The sequence below is a fragment of the Ovis aries genome, chromosome 26 (assembly GCF_016772045.2).
Source record: "Ovis aries strain OAR_USU_Benz2616 breed Rambouillet chromosome 26, ARS-UI_Ramb_v3.0, whole genome shotgun sequence".
NCBI classification, from domain to species: Eukaryota; Metazoa; Chordata; class Mammalia; order Artiodactyla; family Bovidae; genus Ovis; species Ovis aries.
The window spans coordinates 24,097,732-24,120,365 of record NC_056079.1 but is presented as its reverse complement, the minus strand read 5'-3'; the positions used below and the strand labels follow the sequence as shown (position 1 = coordinate 24,120,365).

General features: G+C 46.8%; 1 protein-coding gene and 1 non-coding gene across 4 annotated transcripts in view; one reads left to right on the top strand and one right to left on the bottom strand.

Annotated features, from left to right (window-relative positions):
* The first annotated feature begins 1,176 nt into the window (after window positions 1-1,176).
* MFHAS1 (multifunctional ROCO family signaling regulator 1) overlaps window positions 1,177-22,634 on the top strand; it is a 111,277-nt gene continuing 89,819 nt past the window's right edge. For all 3 annotated transcript variants that reach the window (XM_015104587.3, XM_027962666.3, XM_042241436.2), the window contains exon 1: window positions 1,177-4,772. In XM_015104587.3, the coding sequence (XP_014960073.3) occupies window positions 1,775-4,772 (2,998 nt within the window). In that variant the 5' untranslated portion in view covers window positions 1,177-1,774. The remainder of the gene's footprint in view (window positions 4,773-22,634) is intronic.
* Window positions 12,081-12,215, bottom strand: LOC114111109 (small nucleolar RNA SNORA1). The gene has a single exon (XR_003587234.1). It is a non-coding gene; the product is annotated as a small nucleolar RNA SNORA1 (small nucleolar RNA).

Genomic DNA, 22,634 nt, shown 5'->3' with positions numbered 1-22,634 from the left:
ACACAGCTCACCTGCATCCTGTTAAGGTACTTGGGGCCTCTGGGATCCACCTGGCTCTGGGAGCATCCTTCAGTTACAGACTGTACCACCCCAGGCTTGTTAACCGTCTTGGGGACAGATTTCCAGCTCCGGATGTTTAGTCACTCTCTTTGAAGAGACAGATGATTACTACTTAAATACCCACCAAATCTGGGTCTCCAGATAGCAGCAAAGTCATGTGTAGAGGAGAGCCATGACTGTTATCTGGTGCAATTAACCAATGAAATTTGGTTTTGCATCTCTGAAAACTATTTGCTTTATTATTAGCTAAGCTGGGGGCAGTGATGGAGGTGGTATTCGCGGGCCTGATGGATTTCAAGGTTTGGGTAAATTTTGAAGATATTATGCACTTAGTATAGATGTGATCTCAAAGAAACTGCCTCACCTAAATAAAATAAATCTTCAAGTTGAGCACTGGGCTGCAGATTTTGCTTGAAACAGCTTTCATTTTCTTGAACCTACAGCATAAGGAGTACTGTATAGTTGAGATACAGTATTTGTTCTGTATTTGGCTGTTGGGAGGATGACTAGAATACCCTGGACAAAACAATGCATGGCACCCCTTGCTTCACCCTCCAATTAGGCCAGCGGGGATCCAGCTCAGGGCCTCCCCCAGGGGAGTGGAGAACGTCTGTCTCTGTTGATCTGGCACAAAATAGGGCCTCAATAAATATTTACCAAGTGAATGAATGGTTGCCTGCTTTTCTCCTTCTTTTGTTTAGTCATAGTCTCTTTTTAACCTCCTACAATGAATCGCAGGGCCCTGCATGGGCCAGTTCTACTAGGGTGTGGATGTAGGATGAGTGGGAGAGGTAAGGGAGATGAGGGATGAGTAAGGGAGGCCAGGGATCCGACACGCGAGGGAAAAAGAGAAAGATATCCCTTGGAGGTGCAGGGCCAACAAAGAGCCAGACGCAGGCGAACCCAAGCTGGAGCACCCGGGGATCCGGATCTGCAGCGGGGACTGGCCCCACCCGGGGTACTTCCCTCCCAGCGCTGTGCACGCAGCCGGCCTGCACCGGCGAGGCGCCCCCAGCCCGCACCCGGCGCCGGTCCATGGCCACCGCCCCCGGGGCGGTGCCGGGAACACGCGGCGCCTCCGCCGGTCACGTGGGGGCCGCTCCGCCGGGCGGCGCTGCTGCTTCCCGATCTCGCCCTCCCCGTGCCGGGGACGCGGCTCGCGCTCCCGCCCGAGCCCGGGGAAGCGGAGAGGAGGAGGCGGCGGCGGCGGCCCGGCCCTGCGCCCGCATGATGCCCGCGGCGGAGCCGGGCGCCACCGTCCTCATGGAGCTCGCGCAGGCGACGATGCTGCGGGCCGCCGGGCTGCGGCGGCGAGGGTAGCGGGGCGGCAGTCGGCCCCGAGGCGCCGGAGGCGGGCGGAGCGGGAGGAGGAGCGGCAGGCATCCTCCGCGGCGCGGCGGGCGGGCGGCGGCCCTGCTGCCCCGGCGCGCCCCTGGCCCGGGAGCCCGGAGAATGCGAGCTGCGCTCCCCGCCTGCCGCCGCCTCTCCCCGCGCCGTGCGCCCGGCGCCCAACGGAGCTGCTCGCGTCGCCGCCGCCCCCCAGCTGCGGGCACCCGGCCGCTGGCTGCTCTAGGACCCTCTGCCGCGGGCTGCCGAGGGCCGGTGGGAAGGGAGAAACGCGAGCGAAAGGGCCCCGGAGACTGGCGCCCGCCGGGGCGCAGCGCGGAATGTAGCTGCGGGTTCCCGCGCGAGGGTGTCGGCCCGGGGCCCCGCCATGGCAGGGACGGACAGCGGGAACCTGAAGACGGTGAGGCTGTGGCGGGACGCCGCCCTGCGCGCCAGGAAGCTGCGGAGCAACCTGCGCCAGCTCACCCTCAGCTCGGCCGGGGGCTGCCCGGGAACCGACCAGCTCGACTCCCCTGACGCCCCCCAGCTCGTGCTCCCGGCCAACATCGGGGACATTGAGGTGCTGAACCTGGGGAACAACGGCCTGGAGGAGGTGCCCGACGGGCTGGGCTCGGCGCTGGGCAGCCTCCGCGTCCTGGTCCTGCGCCGGAACCGCTTCGCCCAGCTACCTCCGGCAGTGGCCGAGCTGGGACATCACCTCACGGAGCTGGACGTGAGCCACAACCGGCTGAGCGTCCTGGGCCCTGAGGCGGTGGGCGCCCTGCGCGAGCTGCGGAAGCTCAACCTCAGCCACAACCAGCTCCCTACCCTGCCAGCCCAGCTGGGTGCGCTGGTCCACCTGGAAGAGCTGGACGTCAGCTTCAACCGGCTGGCGCACCTGCCCGACTCCCTCGCCGGCCTCTCTCGCCTGCGCACCCTCGACGTGGACCATAACCAGCTCACGGCTTTTCCCCGACAGCTGCTGCAGCTGGCGGCCCTGGAGGAGCTGGACGTGTCCAGCAACCGGCTGCGGGGCCTCCCCGAGGATATCAGTGCCCTGCGCGCCCTCAAGATCCTCTGGCTGAGTGGGGCTGAGCTTGGCACCCTGCCGAGCGGCTTCTGCGAGCTGGCCAGCCTGGAGAGCCTCATGCTGGACAACAACGGGCTGCGGGCTCTGCCCGCCCAGTTCAGCCGCCTGCAGCGACTCAAAATGCTCAATCTCTCCTCCAACCTCCTGGAGGAGTTCCCGGCCGCCCTGCTGCCCCTGGCTGGCCTGGAGGAGCTCTACCTTAGCCGCAACCAGCTCACCTCGGTGCCATCCCTGATCTCGGGCCTGGGCCGTCTTCTCACCCTGTGGCTGGATAACAACCGGATCCGCTACCTGCCCGACTCCATCGTCGAACTCACCGGCCTGGAGGAGCTTGTCCTGCAGGGGAACCAGATCGCTGTGCTGCCAGACAACTTTGGCCAGCTCTCCCGCGTGGGCCTGTGGAAGATCAAGGACAACCCTCTGATCCAGCCCCCCTACGAGGTCTGTATGAAGGGGATCCCGTACATCGCCGCCTACCAGAAGGAGCTGGCTCACTCCCAGCCGGCGGTTCAGCCGCGCCTCAAGCTGCTTCTGATGGGTCAGAAGGCGGCAGGAAAGACCCTTCTCCGGCACTGCCTCACTGAGGACAGAGTGGAGGGGAAGCTTGGGGGAGGGGGCCAGGAGAAGACCTACTCGCCTTCACCTCCGCCTGGGAGCAAGGGCATCGAGGTGACCAGCTGGACGGCGGATGCGTCCCGGGGCCTGCGGTTCATCGTGTATGACCTAGCCGGGGATGAACGCTACGAGGTGATACAGCCCTTCTTCCTCTCCCCAGGGGCCCTGTACGTGCTGGTGGTGAACTTGGCCACCTATGAGCCGCTCCGCTTTCCCACCACCGTGGGCTCTTTCTTGCATCGGGTGGGGGCCCGGGTGCCCCACGCCGTGGTGTGCATCGTGGGCACCCATGCCGACCTGTGCGGGGAGCAGGAGCTGGAGGAGAAGTGTCTGGACATCCACCGCCAGATCGCCCTGCAGGAGAAGCACGACGCCGAGGGGCTGAGCCGTCTGGCCCAGGTGGTGGACGAGGCGCTGGCCCGGGACTTCGAGCTCCGCTCCGCCAGCCCTCACGCCGCCTACTACGGGGTGTCGGACAAGAACCTTCGGCGGCGCAAGGCCCACTTCCAGTACCTGCTCAACCACCGGCTGCAGATCCTCTCGCCAGTGCTGCCCGTCAGCTGCCGGGACCCGCGCCAGTTACAGCGCCTGCGCGACAAACTGCTCTCGGTGGCCGAGCACCGCGAAATCTTCCCCAACTTACACCGCGTGCTGCCGCGGTCCTGGCAGGTGCTGGAGGAGCTGCACTTCCAGCCCCCGCAGGCGCAGCGGCTCTGGCTCAGCTGGTGGGACTCAGCTCGCCTGGGGTTGCAGGCTGGGCTGACCGAGGACCGGCTGCAGAGCGCCCTCTCCTACCTGCACGAGAGCGGCAAGCTGCTGTACTTCGAGGACAGCCCGGCCCTCAAGGAGCACGTCTTCCACAACCTCTCCCGCCTCATCGACATCCTCAACGTCTTCTTCCAGAGGGACCCTTCCTTGCTACTGCACAAGCTGCTCCTGGGGACCAGCGGCGAGGCCGAGGCCGAGGGCCGGGCCGAAAGCTCCCCGCTGATGGCGCCGCCCGCCCCGAGCCAGGACACGCTTCGGGCCACCCAGCTACATCACTACGTGGAGGGCTTTCTGCTGCATGGGCTCCTGCCAGCCCATGTCATCCGGTTGCTGCTGAAGCCTCATGTCCAAGCTCAGCAGGACCTGCAGCTGCTGCTGGAGCTGCTGGAGAAAATGGGACTCTGTTACTGCCTCAACAAAGCCAAGGGCAAGCCCCTGAATGGGTCCACGGCCTGGTACAAGTTCCCCTGCTACGTGCAAAATGAGGTGCCGCACGCGGAAGCCTGGATTAACGGGACCAACCTGGCTGGGCAGTCCTTTGTGGCTGAGCAGCTGCAGATTGAATACAGTTTTCCCTTCACCTTTCCACCCGGCTTGTTTGCCCGCTACAGCGTCCAGATCAACAACCACGTGGTGCACAGGTCGGATGGCAAACTTCAGATCTTCGCCTACAGGGGGAAAGTCCCGGTGGTGGTGAGCTACAGACCTGCCAAGGGGGTCCTGCAGCCGGACACCCTGTCCATTGCCAGCCACGCATCGTTACCGAACATATGGACGGCATGGCAAGCCATAACCCCCTTGGTAGAGGAACTGAATGTCCTACTTCAGGAATGGCCTGGACTGCACTACACCGTGCACATTCTCTGTTCTAAGTGCCTTAAGAGAGGGTCGCCCAATCCACACGCTTTCCCAGGTAGGAGGGCAGAGGGACCTGGTTCTTCTGCAGGGTGTCTTAGGATGCATTTGGGGAAGACGTTTGTTTCTCCTGTGTCAGACTGTTTGCTTAATCTCACCTGCTTCCCAGCAAAGCTTTTCAAGGTAAATAGAGGGGGACTGGGGGACCAGCAAGAGGCAGTCAGTATGTGAACAATATGAAATGCAGTCCCTAGGATTCTACTCTGTTAGTAGAAAGACTCAGACTTCTGAAGTGGGTTCCGGTCCAAACATTTTGGATCTCCTTTTCTGTCTTCCCAGTTCAGCCCGCCTTTCCTGGAAGGAAATTTCAAATGGCTGCACAGAAGATGGGTGGTGTCTGATGTTGAGTCATGGGCTATAATGCCTGTTAGACCCATATCCAAGGGGTGCTCCAAATTTGAAATATCTGTCATCATATTCTTTTGTTTAAGTTCAGACTGTGACCATAATGTAGAAATTATTGCACCTTTTTCTTAAGAAACTCCAGAGAAGAATGTTTTGTAATCCGGGTGAATGATGATTAGTAAAGACAAAAATTTCAGTCTGTAAGGCGTGACTCAATTCTGGGATCTCTGTTTCACCCAGTACACTCTGGGGCATGAAAGAGAGATTACTGAAATCTCTAAGGGGAGTTTGGGGAGTATTTCCTGGTAATTTTGTGCTTTACTGACATCTTGAAGCCTGGTTTTGGTTAAGTGTTAGAGAGTGGAGCTTTATGGAAGTGCTTTGTAAGAAATGGAATGGATAAGAAACTGACAAGGAAAAAAAAAAACTGACAAGTTTTGGGGTTTTTTTTCCCCCTCTCTTTGGGGAGTGTTTTCCAGAAGACTTTTTTCTTTTTCCCCTAATGTTTTAGGTGAGTGGAAGAATTCCAAAACTAGGGGGATTTTTTGAGCCTGGTTAATTGGTATACTAAATGTCTGGGAATGGGTCCATTTATTTGGAATTCTTCTCTAAACAGCTCTGATTTTTGTGGTGCTGGCTTGGTTAACAGCATTCTAAGTGTCCTAAGGACAAACCCAATGATAGCATCATTGCCAGTGTCTCCCCTCGGTCCCCCACCCCAGAGTACATGGAGGCAGTGATGAAAGGGAAGACTGCATGCCGCTGTCAGCTTTGTTCTAGTCTGAATGCTGCTTATGATAGTATCGGGAAGGAACTGGACACCAGTATTTCCGAAGGTAACATTTCCCTGTTGCCCTAGATCTAGGCTGAGTGTAATTCTTCAGCTTGAAAAAAGCTACCATATCCAGTTACCAGTCAGTTGAGCCTCCATTCTCTGTATTATCTAGTGTCTCATCAGTTTCGTGACTTGGTAGCCTCTTCAGTTTTATGTTTGCCATTGTCTTTTATGCATGAAAGCAAAATACTTCTCTATTGTGCCACTAAATTGAAGAAAGAGGTTGAGGGTTACATATTCACAGAGATTATTGAAAGAGCTACTTAAAGGCAGTTCTTAATGCAAAGATGGAACATTAATAAAACTGATGTTATTAACAACAAAGGGAAAGACAGAAATTATCGAACAAGTAAGGATCTGTGTAGAGGAATTCCAAGAACTTTGAAGAGTAAACAATGGGGCTGAATTTTTTTTTAACCTCAGCTCTTTATTTTTTAAGTCCACAAACAAGCTCAAGGACGCCCCCCCCCCCATTCTCCTATTGTTGTTTTGCCTTTTCGTCTTTCAAAGGAGGTTCACCTGGTTTACAGTCCATCTGTAGGGAAAAGAGGATTCAACATAAAAAGCAATTAAATAGTTGAAAATTGTCAGAACATCTTAAATACTGAGTAGGAATAAATCATCAGCTGTTTTTATTATATGGCCTGAACATTTCTGTCTTATTTACGGTCAGAAAAAGAAATTACCTTTTTTGCTTCATTTAGGACTATATGTCTTCCAACAGTAGCAGAGAGTACAGAGTAGTGGGGAAAGGATGATTATAATACATTTATTACATTAAGAAAACAAGGGGAAAGAGCATTTTCTTCTTTTATAGTTTTCTGTGATAGCCATCATTTGTTAGTATTTGTCACAATTCTGAAAGATTTAGAAGAACTAAAATAATAAAAAGCTAGAAGGTGATATAAGAACAGAATTCTAACGTTGGGTGTTCAGTTAATGAAGGCATGTATACATTTAAGAATATTCTCGAGTCCCTAGTTTATTAAAATATATTGTAGCTCAGCAAAAACCTTTGAAAGCTCTTGGTAGCCTTTCCTCTCTTTAAGAAGTCATTTGGCTTTTAGAGATGTTAAAAAAGTTGGTTACTTAGTTTTACATTTTATTGAAGTGTCAAGTTCTCTTGTAAACTAACAATTTTATATACAATAGTGAAAGAAACACTGGCTCTTTAGTTTTTTCAACTTCAAGACTAAGATTAAATAGGAAATTAATCAGTGTTTCCTTTGATATTATGAAGAAGAAACAAAGTTGCATTGTTATCTTACCTTTTCTTTCTTGTGTGTGAAAAGCCCATTTTTGCTCTGCCTCAGTCCATAGGACACTGAATTTCCTGGCCTGAGCTGAGCTAAGGTAGTTGGCCTTGGGAAGTATAATGCTAGATTTCTCTTTTCTTACTTTGATTTACAAAAGAAATGGCAGTATTCTGGAAAGTCCTTAGTCCCCTGGCCGCTTGTTGTTAAAAGTTCTTGTAAAAAAGATCTAATCATGTTGTCAGAGAAATCACCTGTTGGTTTCATTGGAAATACATGGTTGAGTGACGAGAGGCTTTTGCAAACTGAAAGGAGGCCCAGGGTGCAGCCTGCGTGTCAGGTGTGAGTCCTTACCTGCCTTCTGCAGATACTGACTTGACTGCCAGCCTTGACAGCCTCTTTAACAAGGGAACTCGGTGGAATGTTCTTGGCCTAGAGTAAGCTGCTTCTTGTGGGATATTTACCTATGTGAGATTCTAGTGCTTTGCTATCCACTTCAGTGTCTGAAAGCATGCTGTGTGTTTTGCAATTGGAAGAATGTGTCTCGGTAAGTTGAACTTGGGCCACGTATGATTTTGCCTGACGTATCCTACTCTCCTAATTATTCAAGGCCATTCTTAATAATTGGAAAGCCACCCAAAGCGGTAGGCAGAGAACTGGTAGATGATCGTTTATATATTTGATCCCTTTGATTCACTTGGTGGCTCAGTACCTTGCTGCCTCTCCCTAGTCAAGTGCCTTTTGTCCCTGTTTAATTTCTTACACACTCTGTACCTCTCTGAAGCCCTCAGTTTTGCCTTGTTCTGTGGCTGTTTGTGGAGGTCCTAATATCTCTTTGGTTGGCTTGTTCACTGGTTTTCTCCAAGCAGGAAACACACCAGAGGTCTGCGGCTTCTGTAAGAACCTCTGAGCTGTCTGCTAGATGACTGGTCTTTATGAGAAGTTTTTTTTCCCTTTGATACTCAGATGCTCTGTCAGATTCCCAGGTGGTACTCTTGTGGTCATTTCCCTTTGTCCTGTGTCCCAGCGTCCCTCCCCAGCCCCACACTTGTCCCTCTGGTGTTCTCATTGTGACTGTATTTCCAGCCTTGCCCTTGAATGGGCCCTTCACTTTGACTACTGAAGCAAAGCAAAATTCTTGCCTTATTCTATCTCACTTTTAGATTTACTGGAATTTGAGCATGACCTAGTTGCTTGGATTGAATTAGTCATTGTTTTTAATTTTACAAAGGTTATTAAATATCTCTTTAGTTTGGCATTATTAATACTGATGCCGCTTGGCTTTTATTTTTGTGGTGAGTCCTCTTTGAACTCTCTTGGACTTTGTTTCACATAAAAATCAAACTCTTCATCTTGCAGTGGGAGAAAGAAGCTCCTCGAGTAACAGAGTTCAAAGACTTGAAAGGCCATTGGAGTGGTCAAATTATTTTAAATATTCGAGGCCTCTCCTTCAAACTCTAGAATCAACTCTCAAGTCCATCTCTGCACAAGCAGTTTAGAATTGCCTAGAGAAAGTACTTTTTAATTTGTTAACAGATGTTTTGTGCATCCTCTACCACCTGTTCATCTTATTCCCCAGGAAATCCAACCTGTTTTATTTAAACTTATTTTGTATTGGGCTATAGCCAATTAACAATGTTGTGATGGTTTCAGGTGAACAGCAAAGGGACTCAGCCATACATATACATGTATCCATTCTCCCCCAAACTCCCCTCCCTTCCAGGCTGCCACATTACATTGAGCAGAGTTCCCTTGCTCTATGCTAGGTCCTGGCTGGTTATCCATTTTAAATACAGCAGTGGGTACATGTCCCAAACCTCACCTATTTTAGTTCTCACTCATTCACTTTATCTGGACACCTAGAAAATGTGTAGGGTCTACTTAACAGGGTCGTTTTGAGCATCAGGAGAGAGACTGTCTGGGAAAGTAGTTGTTTTCCAGCATCTGGAGGAGGTGAGGAGCTTCTGCTCCATGTACTGGGGGTAGGGAATGTGAGGGTAGGGGTAGGGGGAGGGTGGTTGCTGATATTGGAGTGAGCATTTCTGGTTGATTTCTTCACCTGCTAACTTGCTTCTCTCCATGGAAGTTTTAGTTAAGGATCTGACCATCCATCCATCAGGGAGGGCTTTTTATTTTTAAGCAGGGGACCTGTGCTGGCCTCATCTCTTGCCCTCTCTTGTCTGCTTCAGCCATGGCCCGCCTGAGCCCAGGGCTGGAGAGGAGGGTGGTTTGTGTTTCAGGCTCTGCTGGGGGCAGGCTCAGCCAGGACTTTGTTCCCCCTGGCTCAGCTGCTCTGATTGCAAAACCAGTGCCAGGTTGCTGTCAGTTTTCCCGTCCTCTCAAGCTGGCTGCCTTCACTTCAGAGGGGAGGGCTGGGAGACTCCGTTTTGGCTGCCTTCTCCAGTCCTGCTCCAGCACTCATGAAGCTGACCCTCCCATCTGGCTTATGCCTCAAGTCCTTATGGCCTTGGGAACCGAGAGTGATTGACAGGCATCTCAGATAGCCTCCAAATATATATGATGACCTGTCTTTTTTTTTTAAATTACTTTTTACTGAAGTGTATTGCTTTAAAATGTTATATTTCTGCTGTACAACAAAGTGAATCAACTGTACGTATACATATATCCCCTCCCATAAGGATTTCTTTCCCATTCAGGTCACCACAGTACGTTAAGTAGAGTTCCCTGGGCTATAGTGTAGGCTCTCATCAGTTATCTATTTTATACACAGTGTCGTAGTGTATATATGTCCATCCCAGTCTCCCAGGTCCTTCCTCCCCACCTTTCCCCCTTGATATCCATATATTCGTTCTCTATGACTGGATGACACATTTTGTCAAGCCGTCAAGGCCCTCTCTGTGTACAGCATGGCAGTTTGGTCTGTGGTTATACCCTCACTTTTCTGATGGTTCATGGGCACACTGCTCCCCAGGTGGTGCCTGGCATGGGGATGAGCAGGTAGAAGGGACTCAAAGCAGATTGGTTATTTTTCAAAAACTCAAGAAATTCTAGTGTTTCTTAATTGGTTCCTCGGCCAAGTGCTTTTTGTAGGTTGCTTGTGATGTTCTTGTTCTCAAAGTGTGTACTTGCAGAAGTGTGTATAGTTTTCCCATGGGATTTTTCTGGCACATCAGTCCTTGCCCTCTGTGTCCATCCTCCTGATCCTTACAGAGATGGTGGAAGAGCAGTCAAGGGGCAGCTTGTCAGGATGCAAAAGTGACAGAAGCGTGGACGTTGGCCTCAGAAAGTTTCTACCACCTGATCTTGGAGTCACTCTCTTTGAGGCAATAGGTGCTTCCCTCCCTCCAGTATCATAGCTCTTCCTTTCTAACTAGCCCCTGACCCTCCCTTGACACTGTCCTGTAGATGTGGGAAAGTATAAATGTAAGGAGAATGAAGGTGTGGTGGTGGTGATGCAGGAAAGAAGGGGTTTGCCGTGGTGGCTACCCAGTTTTGCCTACTTCGGAGTGCTGTTGATTTCCAGAAGCTCCTTCCAGCGTTCTTGCTGGTTTAAGTTCAGAGGAGACCATGGAAGAGTTGCTGGCTGTAACAAAGGCAGCTCTGGTTCCCACATGCTACAGGCTATGGTAACGACTCCCAGACACCATTGCCAACAGGGCTGACTTATTTGTAGAAAGGGAGGACAAAACTTTTAAAGTTATTTTTATATTTGGCTCTGAATGCAAGAAAACATTTTCTCGTCTGTCCTTCCTTAACCTAATCTCTTAGATGCAAATAATGATGCCTTGTTTCTCCAAGGGTAAATCAGTGAAAAGCCATCCGCAAACTTCTCTCTCTTTAGCTGTCTGTTCACAAAAAAGTAGAGAATACAGAAGGAGAAAGAAAGCCAGAGCGGGGAGCACAGGAGCAGGCGAGAGGCCCTCAGGTCCTGGTGAGATCCTGCAGAGGTTTGCCTGGTGGCTCAGAGGTTAAAGCGTCTGCCTGCAATGTGGGAGACCTGGGTTCGATCCCTGAGTCAGGAAGATCCCCTGGAGAAGGAAATGGCAACCCACTCCAGTATTCTTGCCTGAAGAATCCCATGGACAGAGGAGCCTGGTGGGCTACAGTCCACGGGGTTGCAAAGAGTTGGACACGACTGAGCAACTTCACTTTCACTTTGCAAGCCTGAGCCTGGTTTACCGCCTCAGGAAGGAACTTCCTGCTCTGGACTGGCAGTCCTAGGCACCCAGGCCCGTACCAGCTGTTTCCTTTGCTTTTGCAAATCTGCGTACAAGGGTGGGTGGGAGAAGGTCAAGAAGGAGAAAGGAAGTTGTGTTAAGTTGTGTCAAGGCTGCTTTTTGAGGGTTCTCTGTGTCATGCCTGTCTTTCTGCTTTTTTGGGTCCAGTCCTGCTGCTCTTCCTTCATCTCCTTTTTATTGAGGTGAAATTCACATACGTGATATTAACCATTTTTTAAAAGAATATAGTTTTTTTTTTAAATATCATGAGTAACCCCAGCAAAAGTATTTAAAGTGTTTAAATACTTTTAAAGAATATTCAAAGTATTTAAAGAATTCATATGTTATGATTCCTTCTACCGCCCGTCACCTTGGTTCCTCAATGTATGGGTCATCATCTTCAAGATAACCCTTTTAAAGAGAGCTTTTGCTAAGATAACAGTTGCCATTTTAGTCCGTCCACACTTCTTTTGAGTTGGGCTTCTTTGATCTCCACTTGAACATGGAATTGCTTCCAAAATTCTCCATCTGTAATCTTGGGGGTCCGGTTTCTTTATGCAATTTACTTTAGGGCCCTGAAAGTTGTAGGAAGTACCTGGCTATTTTGGCAAATGATCTAAAGTAGATTGTTCCTTCATCTTTTCTAATACTGAAAAGTTTTGTTCCATCCAGCTTTCACTCATGAGCCTAGCAAAACAGGTCACAGGTCTCCCTGTCACCTCTGCAATAAAATTACTGTGATGACAGCAAAACCTATGTCTCAGCGTGGCCACATCAATAATATCTGGACACCATGAACAACGGTGCCCGTTTGCATCTAGAAGGAGGCTTGAAATGAACAATTTTTTTAATAGCTTATATTCCATTTTATTTTTTAAATTTTTATTGGAGTATAGTTGCTTTAAATGTCTTAGTTTCTGCTGTACAGCAAAGTGAGTCAGCTATACATATACATATATTCCGTCTTTTTTGGATTTCTTTCTCGTTTAGGTCACCACGGAGCTGAGTAGAGTTCCCTGTGCTAGGTTCTCATTAGTTATCTATTTCATGCACAGTATCAATAGTGTGTATATGTCAATCCCAAATCATGCCACCCCACCCCACCCCCCATCCCCCCCTTGGTGTCCCTATGTTCGTTTCCCTATATCGGTGTCTCTATTTCTGTTTTGCAAATAAGAGCACCTATACCGTTTGAGATGATAAACAGTTTTTGAGTGGACAGTTCCTAGTATTTAGTGCATTCACAGTGCCTTGCAGCCACAACCGTAAGGCAGGTGTTTCTGGAAGGAAGGAGCTGATGAGGTTGGTAACTTCCTTCCTGAGGTAAGTGGTCGGATTCTTTTGCCAGGCCCTTTGTGGCAACTGTCTTTCTAAGGCATGACTTGAGAAGGGATTCTTAAGCTGGGCCTTGAGATGCCACACTGATGGACATCTTTTAACACGGCTGCCTTGAGAATCCGCTTCCTTAGGGTTGATGCTAGAGAAGCCTTCTGGTCTGTTTTGTGCATGTGTGATTTAACGGGGGACTGACACACAAGAACATGTAGGAGAGAAGCACACATAAGTACCATGTAATTACTGTCTTCTGGACGGTGATTTTTCCCCCACATAGATTTTGAGTAGAGCTCTGGCAGAATTGGCAAAGCTGTAGGCATATATGAGGGTTAAGGGGATGGGGATTGCATTAATTCAAAATTAGGTCATTACCAAAGACAGGCAAGTGTATCATAAATTTGTGAGCTGGATGCTGGCATCAATCACTGTTGAGTACCTGCTGTATATGGATGTCTGTGCCAAATTAGGATTTTTAGGAGAATAAAAAAATACCTGGCCTTAGTCATGAAGAATCAAGATGGGATTTCAGTTAGTGTAATTGTTGACTTTTGTACATGTGGAATCTGATCATATATGAAGAAATTTCATTGCATGTTTGAGGAATGACTAAACAACACTGTTTTTTTTTATTTTCTAGAAGGCAATGTCATATGGAGGAAAACTTGGGTATAATTTTGAATTTGCTTGACATAGTCATTCTTTGCAGTTGTTTATGGTTTAGGTCACTTGTTTGCAAGAAATCTCAGACAGATCTTGAGAGGATGCTGAAAAACGAAAAGGCATTGTATCTGAGGATTTCTCAAAACTTCCAAAATGAATCAGCCTTTTTTGAGGAGGGAAAAATGCCTCCTCTTCAGGAATCTTTTACATTTCTCAGAGACATTTGTGGATTTGCATCTGTTCTGAGACACATTGACATCTGCAGTGATTTCTGAACCCCAAAGACTGCATGAACACCGCCTCCTTATTGGATACTGTCATGTTTAAAATATATGGCCGCTGCTTAGAGATGTCTTTGTTAAGGAATGCTTTGTTGGGGGTGGTTTTCTGCTCTTAGGCTATTAAATGTTGACAGAATTTAAAGAATTAACATTCCTAGATCCTCTCCACTTCCGAAATGAAGCATGTGATCTTGACATTGTATTAGTACCGTGTTACAGTGGCAGTGAACTTGAGGGTAGCAGAACAAGCCTCCCATTCTTTTCTTTCCTTCCTTTTTTTTTTTTTTTGAAACAAGTTTAAAAAAGCTAATGGGGAAGGAACATAAAAAAATAATATTTCTCTCAGGTACAGTTGTTTGGCTCCTCACTTTGTTGTTGTTTCCAGGGGGTTCTTATTTTTCATGCCATAGAGGTTGTTGTTATATTAATCATCACATCAGTCACTCTGGGGATACAGAGTTGGGAGAAAATATGAGAGTCAGTAACACTCTTGAGTTCTTCTTATGTTCTAGAGACAATGTGAAGTTCTTCTTATGGGTGATGTCATTGAATTTTTCCAGCAGCTCTAGAGGGTTGCTATTATCATTGTCCTGACTTTCAGGGGGAGAAATTGAGGTTCACAGGGGTGGGTTTCCTAGAATTAGAACACCCTGGGATTTCAGCCTCGACCTCTGCTTCAACCCACTGTCCCGCCCTGCTCCTCGAGGTTGGATTACCCACTGCCCCTCAGGACCCACAGACTCACCTCTGTCCTCCTCTTTCCTAAATGTCCATTCTGTGTTACTGCATGCTGGCCACAGTCTCAGTGTTGGACATACGGGGTCCGATAAGGCATAGACCTGCTGCCCAGAGGTCAGCAGAGGTCACGATCGGTGCTGGGAACAGGTGAGGTCTCAGAGGGGTTCCTAAAAGGGCTGCACTGCAGCTCAGTGTAAGATTTCCCATCTCAGTCAGCCATGGAGAAGTGGGAAAGGGTATTTTAAATTAGAAAGGCTCTTAAAAAGGTGGAGGGCATTCAGATAGATTAGCAGGCAATGCCTTGGGGTGGGTGTGTGTGCCCAAAAGCAGTTAGCAGTTGTCATAAAGAAGAGGCTTCTTGTTGTTAAGTTTCATTTATGGCCTGGTCAGAGTTTGCCAGTGGCCACTGCTGGCCCAGGAACTAGGGTTTTGGGAGCACTATCCTAGCTCATGGAGAAGGCAATGGCACCCCACTCCAGTACTCTTGGCTAGAAAATCCCATGGACGAAGGAGCCTGGTGTGCTGCAGTCCATGGGGTTGCGAAGAGTCGGACATGACTGAGTGACTTCACTTTCACTTTTCACTTTCCTGCATTGGAGAAGGAAATGGCAACCCACTCCAGTGTTCTTGCCTGGAGAATCCCAGGGACGGGGGAGCCTGGTGGGCTGCCATCTATGGGGTTGCACAGAGTTGGACACGACTTAAGTGACTTAGCAGCAGCAGCCCTAGCTGATTCCTTGTCCATCAGACAGGGCTCTGTTGAGACCATGGAGGGGATTTATGGCTCAGAGGACCTAAGGGTGGTTTCAGATGATTTGCTCAGACTCACAGTCACTGTCGGGCGGATAGAGCACCTGTCCTGTGTGATCCCCAGTTAAGTGTGCCCCTGGCCCCTTTCTCCGTGCCTGAGTCCAGAGAAAACACAGACGTTGGATGTTCCCCCAGCCAGATGGCCACATGCCTCTGTGATCCCTAGGAATGTATCCAGAACATTGATTTTCCTGACTTGAAATCTTACCATAGCAGATCTTGCGATAAAGGCAAATTTGGCTGTAACACAATTAACATTTTATTGTGGACTGTTTCCTATCTTTATTTCAGGCTTTCTTGTGACACTGCAGACTGACTGAAAATATAATTTTTAAAAATAATTTTGCACTGATGGAGTAGCATATTTTATGCCCTTCATTTGTTCGGATTTCACTTATCACTCTGTGATGGCATTTTTTTGTACCTTTCTTCATATCCCCATTGGATTGTGTCTCCCTGTGCCTCTCAATTTATCAAAATATACTTAGTTACATTTTAATTGAAATCCTAGGAAGTGCAAGATGTTAAAGAACTTTAAATTTTGTTTTTATTTTCTTAATATCTTGACTTGAAACCCTTGGAATTTTGTGGTGTGTTTTAAAATGAACGTATTATGTCAGTTATTTGCAAGGACTCTTGAGATTCTGCTGGGTTCAAACCCTCGGTCCACCACTTGCTAGCTGTGTGATTTGAATGTCAATAGTTTCTGTCTCATAGGCTGACTGTGCAGATTGAGTTAATACAAGTCAAATGCTTTGAATGACACTTAACTTGTGGCAGGAATCCCATAGGTATTAGCTTCTGCTGTTTCTACCATTATTCCAGAAAGATCTACTTGGAAATCCTAAAGATCTATTTGGAAATCAGATCAGCTTATAGATAAAGCTCCTCTTTTTCATAGGAGCATAGTACAGTGTGATTTATATTCATGCTCATTTCAAAATGCATTTTTCTTAATATTAAAATATTTACAATCTTCAGGAGTGAAGAGGAAAAAATATAGTCATGTTGGTATCTAACATAATTACACATTTTGCTCTATTCCTTTTCAACTTTTTCCCTTTAAGTTTAGGTTTATTAAAATGTCTGTGCTGTGCTTAGTCACCCAGTCATGTCCAAGTCTATGCGACCTCATGGACTGTCGCCCACCAGGCTCCTCTGTCCATGGAGATTCTCCAGGCAAGAATACTGGAGTGATTTGCCATGCCCTCCTCCAGGGGATCTTCCCAGCCCAGGGATTGAACCCAGGTCTCCCACATTGCAGGCAGATTCTTTACCATCTGAGCCACCAGTGAAGCCCATTAAAATGTCTAGTGATAATAGTGATAATCATATTGTGTAAATAACAATTTTCTTAACCTAAGCTACCATGAGTATGGTTTCATATTATTAGTAGCTACATGGTAATTATAAATGCTTGCATAATAGTACATCAAGGAGATTTTTACCTTTGTTTATTCAACCATTAAACACTTGAGTAGTTTCAAGTTTTGTTGTTATGAGTAATTCTGTGATGACTGTACTTCTTTATAAAGGCTCTTATTTGGGCAGTAATTCTAGAAGCGAACTCAATGAGTCAAAGGCAAAGAATGTCTAATGTTCGATACATGCTTATGTTGCTTTTCATTTGGGAAATACTGTGCTGCCTGCATGGGATGATAGACTGATTTCACTGCATTTCCTCAGCATTGGGCATCATCTTAAAAATACACTAACAGTGAATGGGAGGCAATATATCACTGATAATCAGATTTTTAATTAGGGAACATACTTATTTTCTTAAATGAATCTTGCCTATTGTGTTGCTTTCTCTGTGGATTGTCTGATCATGCCTTTTGGGATCATCTTATTGATAATTTATATTTTTTTAAAAAATCACAGTGATTTTTTATAATTACAGAGTTCAGTTTATATTAACTCTTTATATATGAAGGATGGTAACCTTTTGTCTATCAAACTGTCAGGAAGGGGAACATTTCCCTCTACCCATCTTGGTTGCTTTGACTGGTCTAATAGTTAAATTGACACATGGAAGATTAATAGGAGGAAAAAAACAAAATTTTGTAAGGACAGAGATCTTATAGATATGGAATCCAAGAGTTAACCAAAGCTGGCTGTTTATATATTTTTTAGACAAACAAATTTGTGAAGAACTGACAAGACAAGCTTAGGCTTTGGTACTAATTCATGATGAAACTAAGTAGAGTTTGTTTATATACCTTCTTTACCCCGAGTTCCCTATCTCCGGTGATAAGAATGTCTCTTTACCTCCTGGTACAGGTGGGCACCTTTCACCTGGGAGATTTATAGCCTACTTTCAGGAAGGACAAAGGAGGGTCAGAGTGTTCTTGCATTGGCTGTCTCTTAAGTAACTTTAATTCAAAATTATATGTCACTCTGGGGTATTTTGGGGTGGCCTGCCCTAAACCCCATTGTACTTAAGGTGTTGTTTTCTGGCTTGTTTGCCTTTTTGATCTTTAAAAAATTTCATTTAATACAATGAATTGATGACTTCCTTTGTGATTAAGTGCTTCCCTGGTGGCTTAGATGGTAAAGCGTCTGCCTGCAATGCGGGAGACCCCGGTTCGATCCCTGGGTCTGGAAGATCCCGTGGAGAAGGAAATGGCAGCCCACTCTATTATTCCTGCCTGGAAAATTCCATGGATGGAGGAGCCTGGTGGGCTACAGACCATGGCTTCGCAAAGAGCCGGACATGACTGAGCGACTTCACTTTCACTTTTGTGATTAAATGAAATACCATTATTATTTTTTTAAATACAGAGAATTAATAGGAGGGACCACACAGTGAACCATAATTCTCTTATATAATCTCTACTTCCAATAAAAAAGTAATACCTGCAGATGGATGGCATATTCAAAAGCAAAAGCTCCTCTCAGCCCTCTTTCTTTTCTTTAAACTGTTTTTAGTTACTGCTTTCAAGAAAGATAAAACATGTATTTGCATATATTTTAACCTGAAAGAGATCATACTGTATTCACTGTTCTGCACTTTGCTTTTGGTCACTTAAAATATATTTTGGACATGTTTCCATATGGGCAATTACAAACCTATTGTGCTTATGTGTGTTTGTGTGTGTGTATGTATACATAACATTCTACCAATGGATGTACTGTTAGTCCTATATTGACAGACCTTTGATTCTTTTCAGATTATTTTATAGTTTTTAAACTAAGTTCTTCCTTTCCAGAATTTTGGGAAATGCTCAGTTTTATTTCCTTCAGGGTTGGTGACCCCTCTTTGTGCTCAGGACACTGTCGAGATGCAATTAGAAAAAGACAAATCTCTCAGTCACATGGTGGGACTTGGGGGCTGGGGAATTATAAAAACTTAACTCTGTGATTTAAAATGAGGGTAATCTTTTTAATTGGCTTCTGTGATGCCTATTGGAATACCATTGTTTGCAATGTAATTACGCATTTACCAGCTTAATTCATCCATTATAACGTGATGTAATGTTTAGACATCGCAATAATTACAAATCTTGCATGTCTACAGATAAATATACCACTGATCAAAATAAGACAGCGGGAGCAAGAAGAGTGCTGCGTCGATGGGGGATGTTAATGAAAAATAATGAATAATAAACCATATCTCATTGGCTCAAAACATTGCTTCTACTTTTCTACCCCAACTACCATCTAAAGGCCAGTGCACCTAGGCCAGCAGAGCAGTTTTCATTTGTGCCCTGTAACTAGCCCCAGAGTTCCATACCTTTGTATTTTCTTGCCCTCAGCTTGGTGTGTTATTCAGAGATGTGCCTGGATATTTTATCCTGGGACTAGTAGGGGTCCAAAATTTAAGAGATTATCCAAACTGTTTGTGTATGTCATGAATAAAGAATGGGTCTAACCCAGCCCACCAAAATGTGTTTGATGTGGAAAAACAGTAAACAGTTAAAGTCTGGTAGAGTGGCTTATGTGTTTAAAAGCTAGTTAGTTGTACATTTTGCTTAAAGCAAACAAAATCATCGCCAGTCAGGTTCTTGGGGAAAAGAGATTGTACACAGGGGTTCATTGAAGTGTTCAGTCTTAAAAATCCTCCCTCTTACAGGAAATGTCTAAATCAGTGCAGACAGCATGGTGGGGAAAAGGAAGACACATTTTCTTATTGAAGCGTATGTATTCACTGGGATGACCTTGGCTCACCTTAGCTGCACATCGACATGGTATAGCTGGGGTGTCTTTGATTTAGGGGGCTTTGATTATGAATCACTTGTTGTTCAGTCGCTCAGTCGTGTTCAACACTTTGCAACCCCATGGACTGAAGTTTATGAATCACTTGGGGAAGAGCTAAAAAGCGAGATATGAAATTTTCTAGAACACTGTGATGCCCCCAAACAGCTCACTGGTCTGCTGAGAGCTGGGCCATTTTGTGTCCAGGTTACAGAAACAAAAAATGATATGCCAGGCCCCCATAGGAGGATGCATATGTCCCCTCTGCTGACACCACTCACCCTCAGATGGCTAGTGACTGGCACGGCCCTGGTCGTGCGCTGCTTTAGCTTGGGGCAGGTGTTCTTTCAAATTCATTTCTTTTATTAAGCCTCTGCCTCTATGTATGCCTTTTCTCCTCAGGAAAAACACATGTGCTGGCCCTCTGGTTACTGTAATGTGCATCCTCCCTGGCTGGTGCCTTGTTTCCATCTTTATTCTTTTGGTGTAGGGAGGAGGAGAATTCCCTAGTGTTCTGTTTGGTCATTTCAAGAACTTGGCTTTGGGGTCAGGTGTTCTGGTAGCCCCACAGAGCTTATCGAGTCTGTGTTCGCCTCTCACCCGCTACTTGAAAACTGTTTAGGTATCTGAGCTTTATCTGTGCGATAGTGCACAGCATTAAAAGCTTATCCAAATAGCAGGGATGGACGCATCTTGTCGATTACCAGGGCTGTTAAATTCTCTTGTGGAGCCGGCAAGACAGGTGACAGTTTCCAGAAGCTGAAAAGCTGCTGCATACACAGCCCCAGGTGTTCCATGAAGGTTGGACCACTTGGGTCATCCCTTTTTACAGTCCATAAATCTTCTGATTCATTGTGCCATCTGGGACTCAAGACACATTTATTCATTGGGGGAAGTCTCCATTGAAATCAGAGCCCACTGTAAAGCAGGAGGAAGAGTCTGGAATTAGAATGGTGTACATTGTTCTTTGTTAGAAAAGAATCCTGGTTCTCTGGCTGTAGACAAATATTTGCTTTTCAAGAATCTGGTGGCGTGTCGGTAGCTTTGTTCACATCCATGCGGCAAACATGCTCTCTCGCCTTCTAAGGGTGCAGGCACTCACATCATGCTGATGATTTGATAATGCTCGGAATCTGGGTGTGTGCTACTTCAAATATCTTTCTGCTTCCTCCTCCACCGACTTAGCTAATTTCTCTAATGGAACAGATCTTTATCCCAAGGGGTCTACATAGCTTCTGCTGGAGGGTGACATTGGAAAAATGTCCCTTTAGCCACAGCTAGATATGCATATTGCCATGCAGCTTCCTTGTGTTAAGCTATACCAGCATCAGAGAAAAAAGAGGCCTGTGTCTTTTACCTTTTAAAGCCAGTGGATTAGGAAGGAAAGAAGCCCGTACCTCGGGGAAGCCACCCTGAACCTCAGTTTCTTCATCTGTGAATGAAGAAAAATAATTCTGACACTTCCTAAGCATTTGCTCAGCCACCTCAGATGTGAGGATTAAATGACCTCATGCATGCCAAGGGTCCAGGGTAGTTTCTACCATGTAGTGAACGCTCAGTAAATGTTAACTAGTGATTCCTGTTTACAGGGAGGGGCACGGAGGCACAGGGGTTGGGGGGGGTGCTGAAGAATGTGGCCAAGTGCACCCAGTACGTGGCAAGGCCCACCTGCCAAAAACAGGCGGTTGGTTGAATGAGAAATGAAATAATGTATGTGAAAGATGTGTGTCTAGCTCTGCAGTGTCAGACTCTTTGCACTGACTGGGACTCTGCCATAACGACAAGGCAGGTGATGGGGAGCCCAGGGTGAAGAAGCAGCAGTGGTTTAGGAAAGTGGCACATGCAGGAAGCGGACAGTTGCAGTGCTGCAGTAAATGCTGGGATAAAGAGATCTCCAGGGGCGAGGAGGGGCTTGAGGATGGGAGGGGTCTTGTGGGTAGGCTTGGATGGATGGGAGCAGGTCTCTAGCTGAGTGGAGGTGATGCTCGGGGACTTCCTGCAAACCACCTGGTCCATTGAAGTGCGGTGGAGTCAGAATGGGGAAGAGGAGTCAGCTCTTCTGCTTACCAGTGTACTTGCCTTGTCAATATTTTTTAGCCTGTCTACCTGATTAGCTAAACTTCTTTGCAGAATTCTTGGCAGCTTGATAGAAAGCTGAAATATCTTGATTTGATTTGATGATTTTTTTTCCCCCCGAGGATGAGAAGGACCTATTGAAGGGTCAAATGAGTGAAGTGTCAATTTAGATTTTGTGAGACCACTCAGGGCAGCGGCATGGATGATGGACTTGAATGGAGTGGGAATAGAGTCGGGATCACTCTTGAGGTCATTCAGACTCTGTGTTATGCGATACAGGCTCTCAGGCAGGTCTCTGGGAATGAAGGAAACAGGCCAGGACGTTAATGAGAGCTTCTCTGCTTGGCTGAGAGATCTTGATCAAGCTAAGTAGCTCTCTGGGCCTCACTTTTACAGTCTATGAGGAGGAAAGCATGTCTCTCTCATCTGGTTGTATTGGGTGGGGTGGATTTTAACTGTAATGAGAAGAAAACTGGGGCGTTCATTTTTAAAAGAGAAAGCAGAAGCTATTTGAGACGATTAATTTCAACAGAACTGATATGTGTACGCTGCCTGCTGGCTTAATTGGTTTGTGAGGGCTGTCTAGTCACCCTCCTGTGATGGATACCAAGTAAATTCTAGAAGATTTATAGTCTTAGGTTTGTAAGTAATGTCATTTGCAGAAGAATAAAGTTCCCCATTTGTTCCTCAATTTGGAAGAATCCTGTAAGAAACAGCGACTTTATAAATATCCAGCAACCTTTCACCACTTTAAAATATTGAAAGGATAAACGATGCTGATGGCGCTGGGTTTGCATCATGAATTATGGATGTGGCGTGCCCTGGAGATCTTTATGGCTGTGCATAACGAATCTTCTTTGTCCTAGCTTATTTTCAGTGGGGTTGCTTGTAAAAGAAGGGGTCAAAGCAAATCCATTGAAGAGATCTGTTTGCTGAAGGATGATTTTTTTTGGGGGGGGGGGCCATCCTATTCTGTTAGTTGCTTTTGTTGGAGCTTTGTTTCTTCATTATCAAATTGGTCCACAGTAGGGTGGGATTTGGGGACAGTGGCAGAGGACCCCCTGTGGAGTTAACAGCTGTGGGTCAGGCTAATGACCCAGCAGGGGGCTGGCACACTCCTTGTTGGTCTCTGTGTCTCTAAAGCAATTCTCTCCC